This window comes from Silene latifolia, chromosome 2, assembly GCF_048544455.1.
Source record: "Silene latifolia isolate original U9 population chromosome 2, ASM4854445v1, whole genome shotgun sequence".
Lineage (NCBI taxonomy): Eukaryota > Viridiplantae > Streptophyta > Magnoliopsida > Caryophyllales > Caryophyllaceae > Silene > Silene latifolia.
The window spans coordinates 167,309,489-167,325,930 of NC_133527.1; the positions used below are offsets into that span (position 1 = coordinate 167,309,489).

Sequence of the window (16,442 nt, forward strand, 5' to 3'; positions counted from 1 at the left end):
TCCACCATGACTCGAGCAAAGCCAAGTCTAGTCTTATCCTTAGTAGCCGCATCACTTTGAATATATTTCCCTAATAGACCTGCAATTCTGGGAAGACACTTCCCCCAAAATTTCAGAGGAAGTTGTTCCAATCTCACCCAAACAGGTACCTCCTTAACATCCTCCTTCACCAAGTCAACATCAGGACTCCAAGGACGCACAATAAAAGGTTTATTGTCGAACAAGAAGTGCCCTTGTTGCAAGACACGATCTTTGGCAGCATTAGTGGTAAATCTCACCAGAAAAACTCCATTCGGAAGAAAGGATACCTTATCAATTGGAAGATGAGCCCAGATTCGCCTGATAAAGCCATCTACTACTTCTACCGGAGGATTAGCACCCAGTATGAAGCAATATACCGAATTTTGCCAGAACTCAATTTCCTCTTTGACATCCTCAGAAGAGAACCGTAACAGAGCATCAGGTTCCTCCTCAATTACTTCAAGTTGGTTCTTCCCTTTTCTCCGACGCTGAACCATCCACTGCTGCTCATCAGGAAGTGGTGAATCCAGGTCATAAGGTTGAACCCCAACAATAGAATTCACACTCTTCGTTTTCTGAACATCCTCCTCCGACGGACCCCGAACCAACACAGGAACAGAGGAATCATCAGAAGGCGGCACAGACGAAGACGTACCCGATTTAGCACTGTTTGTTTTAGAATTACTAGAGATCAGAGGGGGAAATTGTTCAACATTCGAACAATCAAGAGACATGTTTAGGAATTTTAGGGTTTAAGATATTTTTTAGGGATTTTTTAGGGTTTATGAATTTTAGAGCATTTTCTCTCTCTATCTCTTCAAAGTAATTTGGCGCAAAGTTAGTGAAAAGTAATTACAACGGTTATTTATAAACCCGTTGTTAATACTTTTTAACAACGGTTTACTATGGACCCGTTGTTAATATTTTCTGTAATGACAACGGGTTTATGTTTAACAACCGTTGTCAATACTTTCCATACTATAAACCACACAAACACAGATCAGCTACAGCCACACCACACAAACCCTAACACAAACACAATAAACATACACAAACACAAACACAAACACAAACACAAACACAAACACAAACACAAACACAAACACAAACACAAACACAAACACAAACACAAACACAAACACAAACACACTTTCTCATCATCTCTTTCTCTCTTCCTCATCGTCACTTTATCATCTCGCCGTCATTGTTGGTTTTATCGTCTCTTACTTTCTCTAATTATCAGGTAAATATGCATGATTTAATTTAGGTTTTGTCATCTCAGTCATTATTTTCTTTCTCTAATTATTTCATTTGCATGTGTTTTTATCGATCATTATGTTCTTTCTCTAAGTATTATTCGCTTAATTAGTTTTGTCACTATTGTTTTTCTGCGTTTATTAGCTTGTAAAACAAATTAAATTAAATAAAATAAAGAAGAAACAAGATGATAGAGAGGAATGCATGATAAACTTAATTAATATATATATATATATATACATAAATACATAAATTAAAAAACGAATTACATTGATAAAAATGCAATTCTTAGATATGCATAGAGAGTCTCATTCTCTTCTATGATATCCATCCTCTCCTCCTTAGCTATTTGGAGGTTTCGTTCAGCAGTTGCTATATCGTCATATAGCTGCAACAACTGTTGCTCTGTCAAGCCATTTTTTTTGGCGTCCTTGAGTGCGGTCCGAGCGTCCTCAAGGTAGCTCTTGTACCCGTCCTCGATGTCTAGCAACCGACAGATGAAACTCCTGTTGTGCTCGGTCATAGTAACAGTCTTACGGATGGTATCATTCATTGTTGATGAAGTTTGGAGTTTGTTTGAAAGATTTAGGATTTGGAGTTTGTTTTAGCAGTTAGGGTTTGGAGATATATAGTGAGATAATGGAATGTTAGTTGAGATAATGCATGTATTTATACTAAGTAATGTGTCTTTTGAGTTGTTTTTTAATTAATATATGTTTAGGAAGTTGTGCCATTATATCTCTGCTTCAAATCTTATAACCCTTCTCATTCCATATATTGTTCATTCATATGCAGGGATTGGCAGTAATAATGCATGCATCGGAATTATAACGGGCCGCCGTAATAATGCATGCATCTAGTAATATTTAATTTTTTTTTTTTGGAGGTAAATAAACAACGGTTATTTAAAAAAAACTTGTTGTCTTTAGTTATAACAACGGTTTTTTATATTGTAACCGTTGTTATAACTCACCAAAATTTAGTCACCCTTTCCAAAACGGTTTTTTCTACTTTAAACCGTTGTTAATAGTTTTCACAACGGGTTTCTTAGAAAAAACAACCGTTGTTAAAACCTACTACAACGGACGCTTTAACAACGTCCGCTTTTTTATATAACAACGGTTTTTAACCGTTGTTATAGCCTGTATCTGTAGTAGTGCTTGCTATAAATCTGCAAAGACCAATCCACAGCTCTTAATATTTGAGGTAGAAGAGCGGAAAGGACACAAATCCCATAAGCTTGCTACATAGCTTGAAATTGACATATATGACTTGCACTACATCAGAAGTTCAGAACTAATAGTTCTGATTCTTGAATGATACACTCATATTAATAGGTGCCAACAAACAACTTTCAATTTCAAACTACATGTTACAACAGCAATCACGATCGCATAGAGAATTGTCCACGAGAAGATGTTCCATATTTTGGTCTAGTGGATGTCCATATTTTCCTCCTCAAAGGTCTCTGGTGCTGGTCTGGTTGCCCATCTTTGGTGTGGTAAAGTAAGGAGATGTGCCATTACTGAATATAGGAGCGCTTGTGCGAGGGTCAAGTGTGTGGGGCATCTATGCAAGAAACTATAGTTATGAGCATGCCACACCATCGACACATACATGAGTCACCGAAGTAGCACCGACGTCTGTCAGTACGTATACTGGTAGATTTGCAAAACATATACAATATAGTGAGCCAAGTTATTCTCAAACTAAACATCGTAAAGATGTCGTTTCTTACCAAATCGACATTTGCGCCGAGACAAATATTTTAATTAGGATAATGTGATCGTACAGTTGGACCAGAATCAAAATGAAGAACCCATTATTTCTCATATTCAACATTTATCATGTTAGTATTTTGCATACAAATTTTCCTTTATTTTATCTTAATGTTAATCCTTTTCAAAACACCACAACATAATTCTACATGATATCATAAATTCATAATCGATAATGTAAAAGCTTAAGTGTACATTGAATTCATCAAAAAGGTATTTGCTTTAGTTTGAATGACTGATACCTCAAGTAAAATGGGGAATATAAACTTGAGATTATAGGATTAAGATTGAGCAATGATTTAAAAGCTTGAACTTAGCATGGATTATGAAAAATTAATATAATAGCACAGCATAATAGTATTAAAGATTGGCATACTTGGACATACCTTTAGGCAGGCTGGCCAAGACATGTGGCGAATTCAATGGAGAAAAGATAGACTTTGTAGTTTGTACTGTGAATCTGACTTGTAAAGTCGTGTATTTGCCAATATAAACACGAATCCTATTGAATTCCGACGCGCTAGTAAGAAACAAACGATCAATTTTCGTCTCATCCTTTCTGATTGCTTCTACAAAAGTGGGAAAAATAAATCCCTCTGCAAATGGCAATATATCAATTCAAATGTCAAATTCATTGGAGTAACACTCCCAATAACAATATACTTATTCAACAATTAAGTTTCTATACAATCCAGGATTATAAAAAGTGCCAAATAAAATGCAAATTTAAGAAACCAAATAATAAACGAATACATACTCGTTTGTACAACCACAAACAGCTGCTGCGACATATGATGAAGCAATTGCATGTGAAAATTTGGGGGACAAAATCAACAATGTATATAGGACGAAGAGAAATTAAATCGCCAAAGGAATTTATTAGCAATTCATGGACTATACAACCAGTTGTATATGTTGTACGGTGTAGAATCTGAGCTTTGTAATAAAGTATCTGCTTTATGTTAAAAAATATGAGCTTTATTAGAAAGTATTAAACTCATCCATTTACACATTAAAAACATAAACTTTAAACTAGCTCAGAAAGAATACATATAAACTCGAATTCTTATACCTTGGTTGTACCATGCTTATGGTACAACTGGATGTATAATCCTATTGTTATTAAAACACCATTTCAGTAACCGCAAGAGGATTTGAAAAGGTAAAATGATGGCGGAGTTGAAGAGTTGTACAGAGTATTGGAGAACATACTGAAACGCCAACTATACTTTTACTCCCTCTATTTTTCTATATATGACTTTCTCACATTTCGAGACACACACTTCTCTTTTTAATATCTCTCAAATTATATGATTAAATATAGTAATATGTTACTCATATGAAAGAATTTTTCATAAGGAATTTAATGGTATAACTTTTATAGTTTTTTACCAAATATATTTTTGTAAATATTAAAGTCAAAGGCTCGCTTCGAAAAAGCAAAACGTCATATATTAAAAAATGGAGGGAGTATTAATTTTGCTTTTTCGGTTGATGGATTATCTTATCTGTCTCCTTCTTATTGGATGAAGGTGTGGTTGTAATCTGAGGAGCGTAGACGCTATAATCAACAATTTTAGTAGCACCATGTCAGATTAGGTCACTTGTATGTTTTACCTTTTAATATTATTTATAGATTATAGATTTTTGTCGGCGAGGAGCCGAGGACCTAACGTTTTCCCTCGTTAGATACGAATGCACCTAACTTTTTATTTTTTGGATTAAAGATACCGAATATTTATATTTCGTTTGTTAACAAATATCAATTGTTTTCATTTGACTTAACTAAAGGCATTTTCTCTGTTAAGAAATTATAATTACAATCAAAATTTTATAACAATGATAATCACTAACCTGACTCCCCCTCATCCTCCCTTCCCCCACAACCTCCCTCCTCCCGCGACCCCTATCACCACCATCCTTAAAAGACTCTTTTCTACCCACCAGGCCACCAACACCACCTATTTCTCCAATCTACACCACTTTTTTTTTCCTCTTTCGAAAACCATTGCAATTCATACTACACTTAACAATCTCCATCTTTGTTGTTCATAATTTTCTTTGCTACTCATTGTCACCTTAGCTTCACTTCTAATCTAGTAATCATCTTCTCCATATTTTCTATCTATTTTGCATCTTTTCTCGCAAGCCTACATTCATATGGAAGTCTCCATTACTTCTTTTACTGTTACAAAATGGCTCTCTTGCAACATTTTTCATGCAATATTTTTTTTATTGCAATTTATAGTGAAGATATTAACCAAGCAACACTTATCATAAAAATGCATATTACGCTAATATGCAACACTTTTGTAAAATTGTTGAATTTATCAGTACATAGCAACCTTATTTTTTAAGTGTTGCATCTAGTGGATGTATAGTAGGAACATTGTTTTAATATGTTGCAATAGGTGATTAATTAGACTTCTTAGAATAACTAATAGGCAATTGTTATTAAAAAAGAAGTAATGTTTAGAAACCAAAATAAGAACAAAATTTTAGGCTGGTTAGTGAAAAAGAGAAAAAACAAGGCAAATTCTTGTTTAGACGGACTATTTCCATCTGAAATTAAGACGGATTAAATGTAATTATTTTACGATAAAATGTTACCATCAATTTTATGTTAAAAAATGACAGTTTTAGTTATACTTTTTCTTAAAGGATTATATAACGAACATTGTCGACATGACAAAACCGTCTTAGGAAAGACCTAATAAAAAAAAAAAAAAAAATTTAGAAACAAAATTTTTAAGGTCAAATTGTATGGTGGGTTAGTGAAAAATTAGGGAGGAAAGACTCAGCTTAATTACTCTTTTACATTTTAGAAACTAACCGTCAAAAACCCTTGCTTCCTACAAAATATTCTAAAGAATTGTATACAGTCATCTCCAACAATCGTCTTCTATCATGTTAATTCTTATTTTCTCTGGATTCTCACTCTGCCGTCATTTGACTGTGCTTCTTTATTCGATTTGAATGATTCCCAATTGTCTCTCAGGTATGATGATTCAATTCCGATCATTTCGTTTTTTGATTTTTCGACTTGTTTTTTTTGCTATTAATTTTTATTTCCTATTCAATTGTTTGTTGTTTGCTATTCATTATTACTTGTGTTGATTCTAGAGTATTGAATTGAATTGAGATACTGGGTTCAAATTGAATTAGCTGGCGGATTGAAATCGCAAAAGTTTTAGTTAAAAATTTCGAGCTCCCCTTATACCATGACCCGCTCGACCCCGCTGGATCCAATTCCTGGCTTCGCCACTAGACTTGAACGTGAATGGTAGGTGAGTTGCAAGGACTAGATAATGTAGTCGGAGTAAGAATGTGTTTGCTGCTCGAATTTTGAGGGTAGGATTGTAGGAATGTCCTTCATCATAGCACCTCCACATACGAATCTCCATGGTTCGTAAATGCCTTCAAAACATATACTCGTATATATGCATCCAATCATTTAGGCTAATGGCTGTTCATCATGGTAATTAAGTTTTACGAATGAAATAGATGTGAATTTGACAAAATGCTCCGTACTTGGTCGTCACTTTGGAATTTAATTCATTCGATTTTGCCAATTATATATGGGAGCAGATAAGTCAGTTTTTTATTCATTATGTAGGCATTTAGGATTTTCTGGCAGTCGGAATTCCTACATTTCACAAAAATCATCGTAACCAAAAAGGCAAGTAACACTAATTTCAAAGAATGTGATTTCCAAATTCATTTGTTTTATCATAATCAACCAGATTGGAATATTTGAAATTTAAGTGTATTTTTGATTTGAAGACGTGCCCCCGCACCCCGTATCCTCATTTTAGGATAGGGTCCCCGTGTCTCAATATTTTAGTTTCACCTTAAAACCTTAGGTCTTATGGGTATTTTAGTTTGATTCTTTTTTTCTCTTGTTGAATTTGTCTATGGTGGAGGAAATCAGGTGGCTTTTTTACCGTGTTGAGGATGAGAGAGTGGTGAATGAGAGGAAAAATAAAGTGGATAGAGTTGGAACATGAGATGGCTCTTGTGAAGGAGGAGGAGATGTTATTGTAGATGGTTGATGCCGGGAAGGAAGGAAGGTGGCTAGGGCTTCGAGGAGGAGATGAAGAAGGGGTTAGTTTAGTTAAAATTTACAAGCAAGCGGATTAAGGAGAAAATATGGCCTAAGCATGTTTTTCGTTAGTCAAGACGAAAGCCGGACTTTTAACACCATGTGGCATTTGGTACTTCTTGACACAAGTCAATTAACATTCTTCGTAACAAAAAAGTTTGGTGCCCTCGTGTCAACGAGTGTAAATATTAGGTACTCCCGTACAAATAAACCTTCTCATAATTGTTTAAATACCCCTAACAGGTCTTAATTATCCTAATTATTACAGCTGGAATAATCAATTAAAGCAAAGAATATCTACTTGTATAGGAACTCTTATTGGTGACAGATTGGTAGTCAGCTGCTCCATGTGATGATTTGTTTCATCCTTTTGAGAAGTGTATATCCCTCATTAGTGCTCTTCAGAAACTCAGTAGTCAGTATTATTTCATTGGGTTCATCTTACTAAAACAGGCAAATGAATAAATGAATATTTCTACAGCATTTTGTCTCCATTGGAATGGTAGCACAAGTTTGCTGGCATGTCCATAAATTGACTGTTGTTTGCTGAGAAAGAAAAACAGATATTTTATATAAATATAAGTATATTTATAAATACATGGTAAACATCTTTTCTACTAGGGTACTTGTTTGGCTCTTGTAATTAAATTATATGAGGGCAAAAGACCCAGTTTGAACAAAAGAAGACTACTCCTTATGTTTCAGCTTTCTTTTTTCTGGGGCCTGTCTCCTGCCTTCTTACACCAACATAGCCTGCCTCATTAACCATGATGCAGTTGTAAACTTATAAGGATACCTTTTCAATTCTCATACTAAGCTTCCTTTCTGATTTTCTACTCTTGAACTATGGTATGGGTGTTTAACATTATTGGAATCCATTAAGATGGTCTATATTCGTTTAGGCTTCATAATTACGAAGCAATGCATTTTAAGCTTATCGCTTGTAATGAGATTTTTGACAGTCCTGAAAATGTATTTGAGATGTAGGAGGAAGTTAACATGGTAAAATAAAGGATAATGGCCACAAGTTTAGCTAGTCCGCCACTGCACCACTCCCCTAAAAAAAATACGTAGTGAATACTCATCAGACCGGCACCCACATTCACATACCAGTTACTCGCCTCACCAAATCTGATCTCCCCCCTCTTCCCATTCTCATCCAGTTTCAACTTGTTCATCGTCTCAGACCACCGGAGATCCAGAGTAAGAAATTGATACGGGGCACATTAGATTTTTCATTGTTAATAATCCGTTGATTTAAATGAGTTGTAAGGCGGCTGTGGATTCATTTTTATACGGTGTACTCTTTGGCGTAACATTTGCCCAAATCTGCTGATTATTGAAGAATATGTGGAGAATTATGGGTTCCTATGTATTGGGTAGTTTATGGTCTCATTTGGTGGTAAGGGTAGAGATGGTAAGAGAGGGAAGAATTAACCAGATCAAGAATGCTGCAAACTAGTCAGTAAGAGTAAATGCTTCTGATGATCCTACAAAACCTAAGTTGACAGTATGTAGTAAATAACATGTGCCTACAGTTGGGGGATATCTGTCCCATTTCATTTTTCCAGCTGTTATGGACATGTTTTAATTTCTGTTGCAAGGTGCAGTTGTCAGCATTTCTGAAGCAATCCTGTTTTCCACTGCCTACTGCATTCATTCGCTATATGTTAACTACATCATGCTTAATTTCAACTTCCATGTAATTTAGGGCCTAATGCAATATACTCCGTATATAATTAGTGTCGTCGCTGTCAAGTACAAAACCTGAACTCTTGAGGGAACTATTGTTGATAGAAGGATATGAAAAACTGAGAAATAAAACATGGAATTTTGTAACCAACCAACATTAACCTCAGAATTAAACTAACTAATTAATATTACATAACCAGCCTTGCCCTTAGATTTGCACAATAACCCCCCTGAACTTGCTTAATTAACACGGTTTTTCTAACGTGTGTCCTAAGGGCATACGTTAAAAAAGCCATATAACAATCTACTTAGCTAAACTAATTCCTTTTCTTACCTTGTCTTTGCTTCAAACTATTTGATGAAGTATTTGTTTTTATAGTAGACTCCTTTCCTTTATTGCCATACTTTGTACTTTCCTTCATTTCATCTTTGCTTGATTTCTTCCCGCCTGATAAGCTCAATAACTTATTACCATGGTGTTCATAATGATGATGATATTTTACGTTATCATGATGATGATGTTGATGGTGGCTTGGACCAGAAGATGCATCAGAAGCAATGGAATCATCATCTTCATCATCATCGCCGCTTTTGACATGATACCCATGAGTATGATGATGATGTAGAAAAACATCACCATCATCAACACTACTATTAAAGCTTATGTCTTCTTCACTTTGAGGATCAATATACTTAGTCCAACCTGACTCATTGCTATTGCATTCTTCCTTACTTTCCATATATATATATATATTTGAGAAAATTAAGTAGACAGAAGAAAGAATTAAGAGAGAAAATTAAGTAGACAGAAGAAAGAAAATAAAACAAACTATGGGAAAGAAAGAAAGAGTGTATATATATTATTGAGCCTGGAGAATATAAACTAACAAGTAGAAGACTCCCTCCTTTCCGATCATTTATTTACCTTTGGTTTTGGCAGACAAAGAAAAGGGGAGGGGATCATTTATGGTGGTGGTTAGTGGATGACAAGTAGATTATAATGGATGTGTACATGATCAAATAACCTATAGAAAATCTTCCTAATATAGAAAGGTAAACAAATGAATGACACACCCTAAAATAAAATAGCTAATCAAATGATCGGAGGGAGTATTAATTAATGGGAACCACTAAAATTGAAATGAAAAGCTTTCCCTCTCAAAACAAAATTGCCAACAAAACAGCAAATATCCATCCATATTGACACATGCATGCTCATAAAAGCTACTAATATATAAACTTTACAGTATATTGGAATTATGTTTTGACTTTTAATAGGAGTATAACTACATATTAAATTCTCCCACCTGGCACTTATATCAACCTGTCAGCAAATCTCTTGTTCGACCGTTTTTGCAAAATGTGACCACTTTTTGGTAAATAGTGACCACTTCACAATAAATAGTGATCACTATTAAAAAAAAATGTTCATTTTTTGTCATAAAAAGTGGTCATTATTTACTAAAAAATGGTTACTATTGTATCAAAAAGTGGTCACATTTTTTTGGTCGCATATGAGACGGTTGTATAATAGAATCTGCGATCAACCTATACATATTTATTATTCTTTTGGTTGTGACCCTTGTTTTTTCTTATTTAATACCACTATATTATTTATGACATAATTAATGTTTTTCTCTCTTACAAGTTACAACTATTCAAGCCATAAACTTCTACGTACGACGATCGTGTGTTTGTTTTTTAATTTTTAATGCAAGCATGCCCCGTAGGCCATATATGATATCTAAGGCAGGCATGTGTTGTGGCCTGTGGGAGTTTGATAAGACAAAAATCTAAGTCTTTCAAATGACTGATAGCTATGTTATGGACTGTTTGGACGAGGGTATTCCGAAAAGAGTAAGGGAATTAAAATTAATGATTCCCTTTTGTTGGTGTTGTTTCACCATCTTAGTCATTCTCTTTACCTCTCCTGATGAGACGGTTTTAGTAAAGTTCAAGTGTCCGATGCGGTATTTTGGGAGTTATATTGTGTAATTACTGATTAAACTTGTTATTTAGTTATTCATTGAGGTTTCAGGTCGGAAATCAGGTCGAGTCGAAACCCAAGTTAAAAGCTTGGAACTTGCTTTAACGGGAGTCCAAAGGTGAACATGGAGTCTGAGCTTGAGGATAGGCTCAACCTAGGAAGATCTCTTGGTATGCTTGTGGGAGTATGAGTCGAATATGGTGGTCGCGTGTTGAAGGAGCAAAAACTGGCAGCAACAAACAAGAATTGCGTGACACACATGGTCATACATTCGACACATATTCGAGACATGCGCGACAGTGGTTCGACCATGATTTGTGTAGTGTCGCGCAATTCAGGAACGTGTTTTGTTTACTTTTACTTGGTTTGTTCTGAGATTTGCATCGACTAATATGTTTAGTTGACTTCTTTGAAAAGGTAATTAAGCTTTTTATTTCAGTTTTTTAATAGAGTACTCCGGTACTGTAAATCGTATACCGGTTTTTAACATCAAATGCCAAATCTTCAATGTTTTAAATAAATATGATTAGACCTGGCAAACAGATCGGGTCGTGTTGGGTTCGTGTTCGTGTCACATGTAAACGGGTCACAAACTCTTCAACCCAAACCCGACCCATTTAAATCTCGTGTCGTGTTCGTGTCGACCCACTTACATAAATGGGTCATCAAGCCTCAACCCTAACCCGCTAATTTCGTGTTGGGTTCGTGTCGTGTTTTTGTGTAATGTCAATATTTGGAAAGTTCAAGTATATTTATGTGATGAAGGATAAAAAAAAATAGGATTAATTTATTAAACAGGTCATTCATGTCGGGTTCGTGTTTAGAGAGCTCAACCCAAATCCGACCCAATTAAATATCGTGTCGTGTTCGTGTCGACCCACTTACATAAATGGGTCATTGAACCTCAACCCAAACCCGTTAAATTCGTGTCGGGTTCGTGTCGTGTCATTATTTGCCGGCTCTAAATATGATAGTCCTTTTATCTGGCCCAAAATCTCATTGAAGACGGCACGTATCCGTCACTTTGGAGTGACGGATACCATTTCCTCTCACAAATGACCCAAATAGAGGAGAGATGGAAGCACATGGGGGTGCCCCCACCTTGTCCCCCAATCCGTTTTGTGAGTGACATTACCCGTCACTTGCTCCGACCCGTCTTTAGCAAGACTAACTGTTTATCTGGAGACTAGACCAACTACGGTAAATCTTATGCATGAAATAACTAGAGTTGAATGAAAGTTAAAGTGAGTTATTAATAGAGGCTAGTACTAATTTCTTGGGATCATTCTGGGGATCCAACTGTGCTCTTCTCTTGTTATATTTCTCTACTACCTTGGGATCAATTATTCAATTTGTGTGACTGGTATATTCGTATATCCGTCATAAGCTTGTGACGGGTCAAGTATCACCTATTTAGGTAGATAAGACAAAAGTAAGAGTGTCTAGTGAATCACAAATGACTTGTCTTTATCTACCTAAGTGAGTTTTATTTGACCCGTCACAAGCTTGTAATGGAATTCGCCCGTCACAAATGAGAATTTCACATTCTATTTTTGGGATTGTTTTCTTTCAACTAAAAAGCTACTCGGTACTAAGTCCCTGTTTTTTTAGACTTATTTTAGTTCTAATAAGTTCAGTTCAGCTCATCTCATCTCTATTAAGTTCAGTTCAGCTTCATTCAGTTCAGATCAGTTCAGTTTAGATTAATTTATTTCAACATTAATATTATTATTCTTATTTTATATTCTTATTGTTATCATTATTATTATATTAACTTATTTATTATTGTTATTATTATATTAATATTTCTTTTTAATATTTATTATATTAATATTAATATTAATATTAATATGATTATTTTATTTATATTTAATATATTTATTTATTATTATATTATTATGATTATTAGCAATATTATTATTATTATTATATTGTTATATTATATTTATTATTTTAATAGTATATTCATTTTTATTAATATTATTAATAACATATTTATTATTATTACTATATTAATAATTATTATATTACATCTATTATTATTATTATTATTTATATTAATTGTTATTATTATTTATAATATTTATATTATAATTATAATATTTACGGAGTATTATTTAGTTATTATTATTATTAATATATTATATTATTATTAATAATGTTATCATTTATATTACTAATATATTATTATTTTTATTTTTATTTTTATTATTATTACTATTTTATTTTTTATATAAATTATTAGATTATTATTATATTATATTAATATATTATTAATAATAATAATGAATAATATTATTATAATATTTATTATTATTATTTTTATTATAATTATAATTATTATATTTATGACATAATTAATGTTTTTCTCTCTTACAAGTTACAACTATTCAAGCCATAAACTTCTACGTACGACGATCGTGTGTTTGTTTTTTAATTTTTAATTAATGCAAGCATGCCCCGTAGGCCATATATGATATCTAAGGCAGGCATGTGTTGTGCACAAATACTATCCTACAACCAGTTGTATAGTAGCATTGTACAATCGCCTCAAAGTTGTTGAGCTCTTACACAAAGTTGTTGAGCTATTTTACAAGTTATTGAGCTATAGTACAAAGTTATTGAGCTTAATAATTATTCTGATAAGCTCGATAACTTTGTATCATAGCTCGATAATTTTGTTAGTAGAGCTCGATAACTTTATAACAAAGCTCAACTACATTGAATAAGTTGTATATACAACCAGTTGTATAATACATTAACTGTGTGTTGTGGCCTGTGGGAGTTTGATAAGACAAAAATCTAAGTCTTTCAAATGACTGATAGCTATGTTATGGACTGTTTGGACGAGGGTATTCCGAAAAGAGTAAGGGAATTAAAATTAATGATTCCCTTTTGTTGGTGTTGTTTCACCATCTTAATCATTCTCTTTACCTCTCCTGATGAGACGGTTTTAGTATTCAAGTGTCCGATGCGGTATTTTGGGAGTTATATTGTGTAATTACCGATTAAACTTGTTATTTAGTTATTCATTGAGGTTTCAGGTCGGAAATCAAGTCGAGTCGAAACCCAAGTTAAAAGCTTGGAACTTGCTTTAACGGGAGTCCAAAGAACATGGAGTCTGAGCTTGAGGATAGGCTCAACCTAGGAAGCTCTCTTGGGATGCTTGCGGGAGTATGAGTCGAATATGGTGGTCGCGTGTTGAACGGGCAAAAACTGGCAGCAACAAACAAGAATTGCGCGACACACATGCTCATACATTCGACACATATTCGAGACATGCGCGAGAGTGGTTCGACCATGATTTGTGCAGTGTCGCGCAATTCAGGAACGTGTTTTGTTTACTTTTACTCGGTTTGTTCCGAGATTTGCATTGACTAATATGTTTAGTTGACTTCTTTAAAAAGGTAATTAAGCTTTTTATTTCAGTTTTTTAATAGAGTACTCCAGTACTGTAAATCGTATACCGGTTTTTAACATCAAATGCCAAATCTTCAATGTTCTAAATAAATATGATAGTCCTTTTATCTGGAGACTAGACCAGCTACGGTAAATCTTATGCATGAAATAACTAGAGTTGAATGAAAGTTAAACTGAGTTATTAATAGAGGCTAGTACTAATTTCTTGGGATGATTCTGGAGATCCAACTGTATGCTCTTCTCTTGTTATATTTCTCTACTACCTTGGGATCAATTTGTATGAGGATATATCCGTATATCCGTCACAAGCTTGTGACGGGTCAAGTATCACCTACTCACTTGAGTAGATAAGACAAAAGTAAGAGTGCTAGTGAATTATAAATGACTTGTCTTTATCTACCCAAGTGGGTTTTATTTGACCCGTCACAAGCTTGTGACGAAATTCGCTAGTCACAAATGAGAATTTCACATTCTATTCTTGGGATTGTTTTCTTTCAACTAAAAAGCTACTCGGTACTAAGCCATAGTCGAAACGAGCTTGCGTAATATCATTTCCCTTTATTTTGCTTTTATATTTACCCATTTAAGAAAAAATTAGTTTTGGTGTCCGGGCTATCTACATTTACCGTCAGAATTTTATGTTTTAAGAAACTGAATTGCATTGACTTACCTTATCTATACTATTACCATTTATGATGTATATTTAAATGTCATATATAACATCATAATTAAGATAAATTTCTTTATTTTATTTATTTTTTTGGCAACTGTCAAGAAAAGTTTACAACAACTAGAGTCTCATAGCCTTTTAGCAATAAGGTTATGAGCCCTCTTATTGAGACTTCTAGGCAAATAACTAATACTTAAGCAGTGAAAGAAAGGAGTGAGCCGGGAGAGATCGTCCAGAATTCCTGCAATGAGGTGATGCTTTCTTTCAACACCTGCGATTTGACCTATTAGTTGAAGACAGTCCGAGGAGATATCCAGATGTAGAATGCCCTTATTTTTTACCCAACCCAACACTACTTTAACACCCAGGGTCTCAGCCTGAAGCGGTTACTCAGCCATGAGTTTCATCTTACCTTCAAAGAAGGCGACCCATGCGGTATTGCAAGCAGTCCAACCCACAGCAGCGTCATACGACGGACACCAGCTCGCATCCACCTTAACTCTCACCATTTGACATGATTCGGGCCCTCCAACCAAAAAAACGGAGTACCCTCTCTTAGCATTTGCTTTTTTCCATCGTCCTCCATGTACTTCACCGGGTTCATCCCCTCCTTCCATCCGACGCTCGACTCAGCGCTAGAAGCTGTTGTCGCTGTCTGTGACCATAGCTTAAAGAAAACCTTGGGGATAAACATTTCACCTCAGAAAATTATATTATTTTTCAGTATCCATACGCTCCAGATTGTTGCTAAGAATTGAATTGAAGAATCCTATTTTCCCATCCTCAAGCTTACCAAGATAAGAGATCCAATTTATAATCCATCCATCCAGGTCCACAGTCGAGTTCTGACTTGTGGTTATCCCTAGCTGCGTTCCAGCCCAAATCCTACAAGTTATACAACAATCTGTGAAAAGGTGCTTCAGTGATTCCAACTCACCCCCATTTTTTGAACACAGCCTACATGTGGAATCCACTGCTAAATTCTTTAGTATACTCGCTTCCCACCGGAAGGGACTTTGAAATAATCTTCCATAATAACACTTTCCATGTACACGGACAAGGTAGTCTCCATAGGCGACTCTTACAGAATTGTTTGCTTATAGGGTTCAACCTTGATAAGTCCCTCCCTGCTCCTTTGGTTACCATGTAATTATCAAACCCAATGCCATAACCACTCTTATTAACGGTGTAATCACCACTACTTGTGTATAACTAGTAAATTTCATTCTCCATTCTCGAGTCACTAAGCGGCATAGCCAGAATTTTATTGATCCAATCATCCTTAAAGATTAATCTTACCATTCCTTCATTCCACCATCCACGATTGTAGCATAGGTCCTTTACGCGTAGATTCTTCAGACAACTAAGCTCCAGAGTTAATAATATTTATCACTAATATTATGATAAAATTTATCAATAATATTATGAGAAATATTCACCACTCTTGTTGTTACTACTTCACATTCAATGTATTCACTGTTACTTTCACTACTCCACCTAGACCTCACAAATGGG

At 34.6% G+C, this 16,442-nt stretch overlaps 1 protein-coding gene and 1 long non-coding RNA gene across 2 annotated transcripts; one reads left to right on the forward strand and one right to left on the reverse strand.

Moving 5' to 3' along the window:
* The first annotated feature begins 5,787 nt into the window (after window positions 1-5,787).
* LOC141643302 (uncharacterized) lies at window positions 5,788-11,284 on the forward strand. The gene is made up of 2 exons (XR_012543677.1): window positions 5,788-6,054; window positions 10,870-11,284. It is a non-coding gene; the product is annotated as an uncharacterized LOC141643302 (long non-coding RNA).
* LOC141643301 (uncharacterized) lies at window positions 8,971-10,080 on the reverse strand. The gene has a single exon (XM_074452398.1). It carries the CDS (start codon window positions 9,588-9,590, stop codon window positions 9,168-9,170), a length of 423 nt encoding a protein of 140 aa, XP_074308499.1. The 5' UTR covers window positions 9,591-10,080; the 3' UTR covers window positions 8,971-9,167.
* Window positions 11,285-16,442: the final 5,158 nt, after the last annotated feature.

Excerpts from the sequence above, each read along its gene's own strand:
- LOC141643301 (XM_074452398.1), bottom strand. The coding sequence starts at position 9,590 with ATGGAAAGTAAGGAAGAATGCAATAGCAATGAGTCAGGTTGGACTAAG.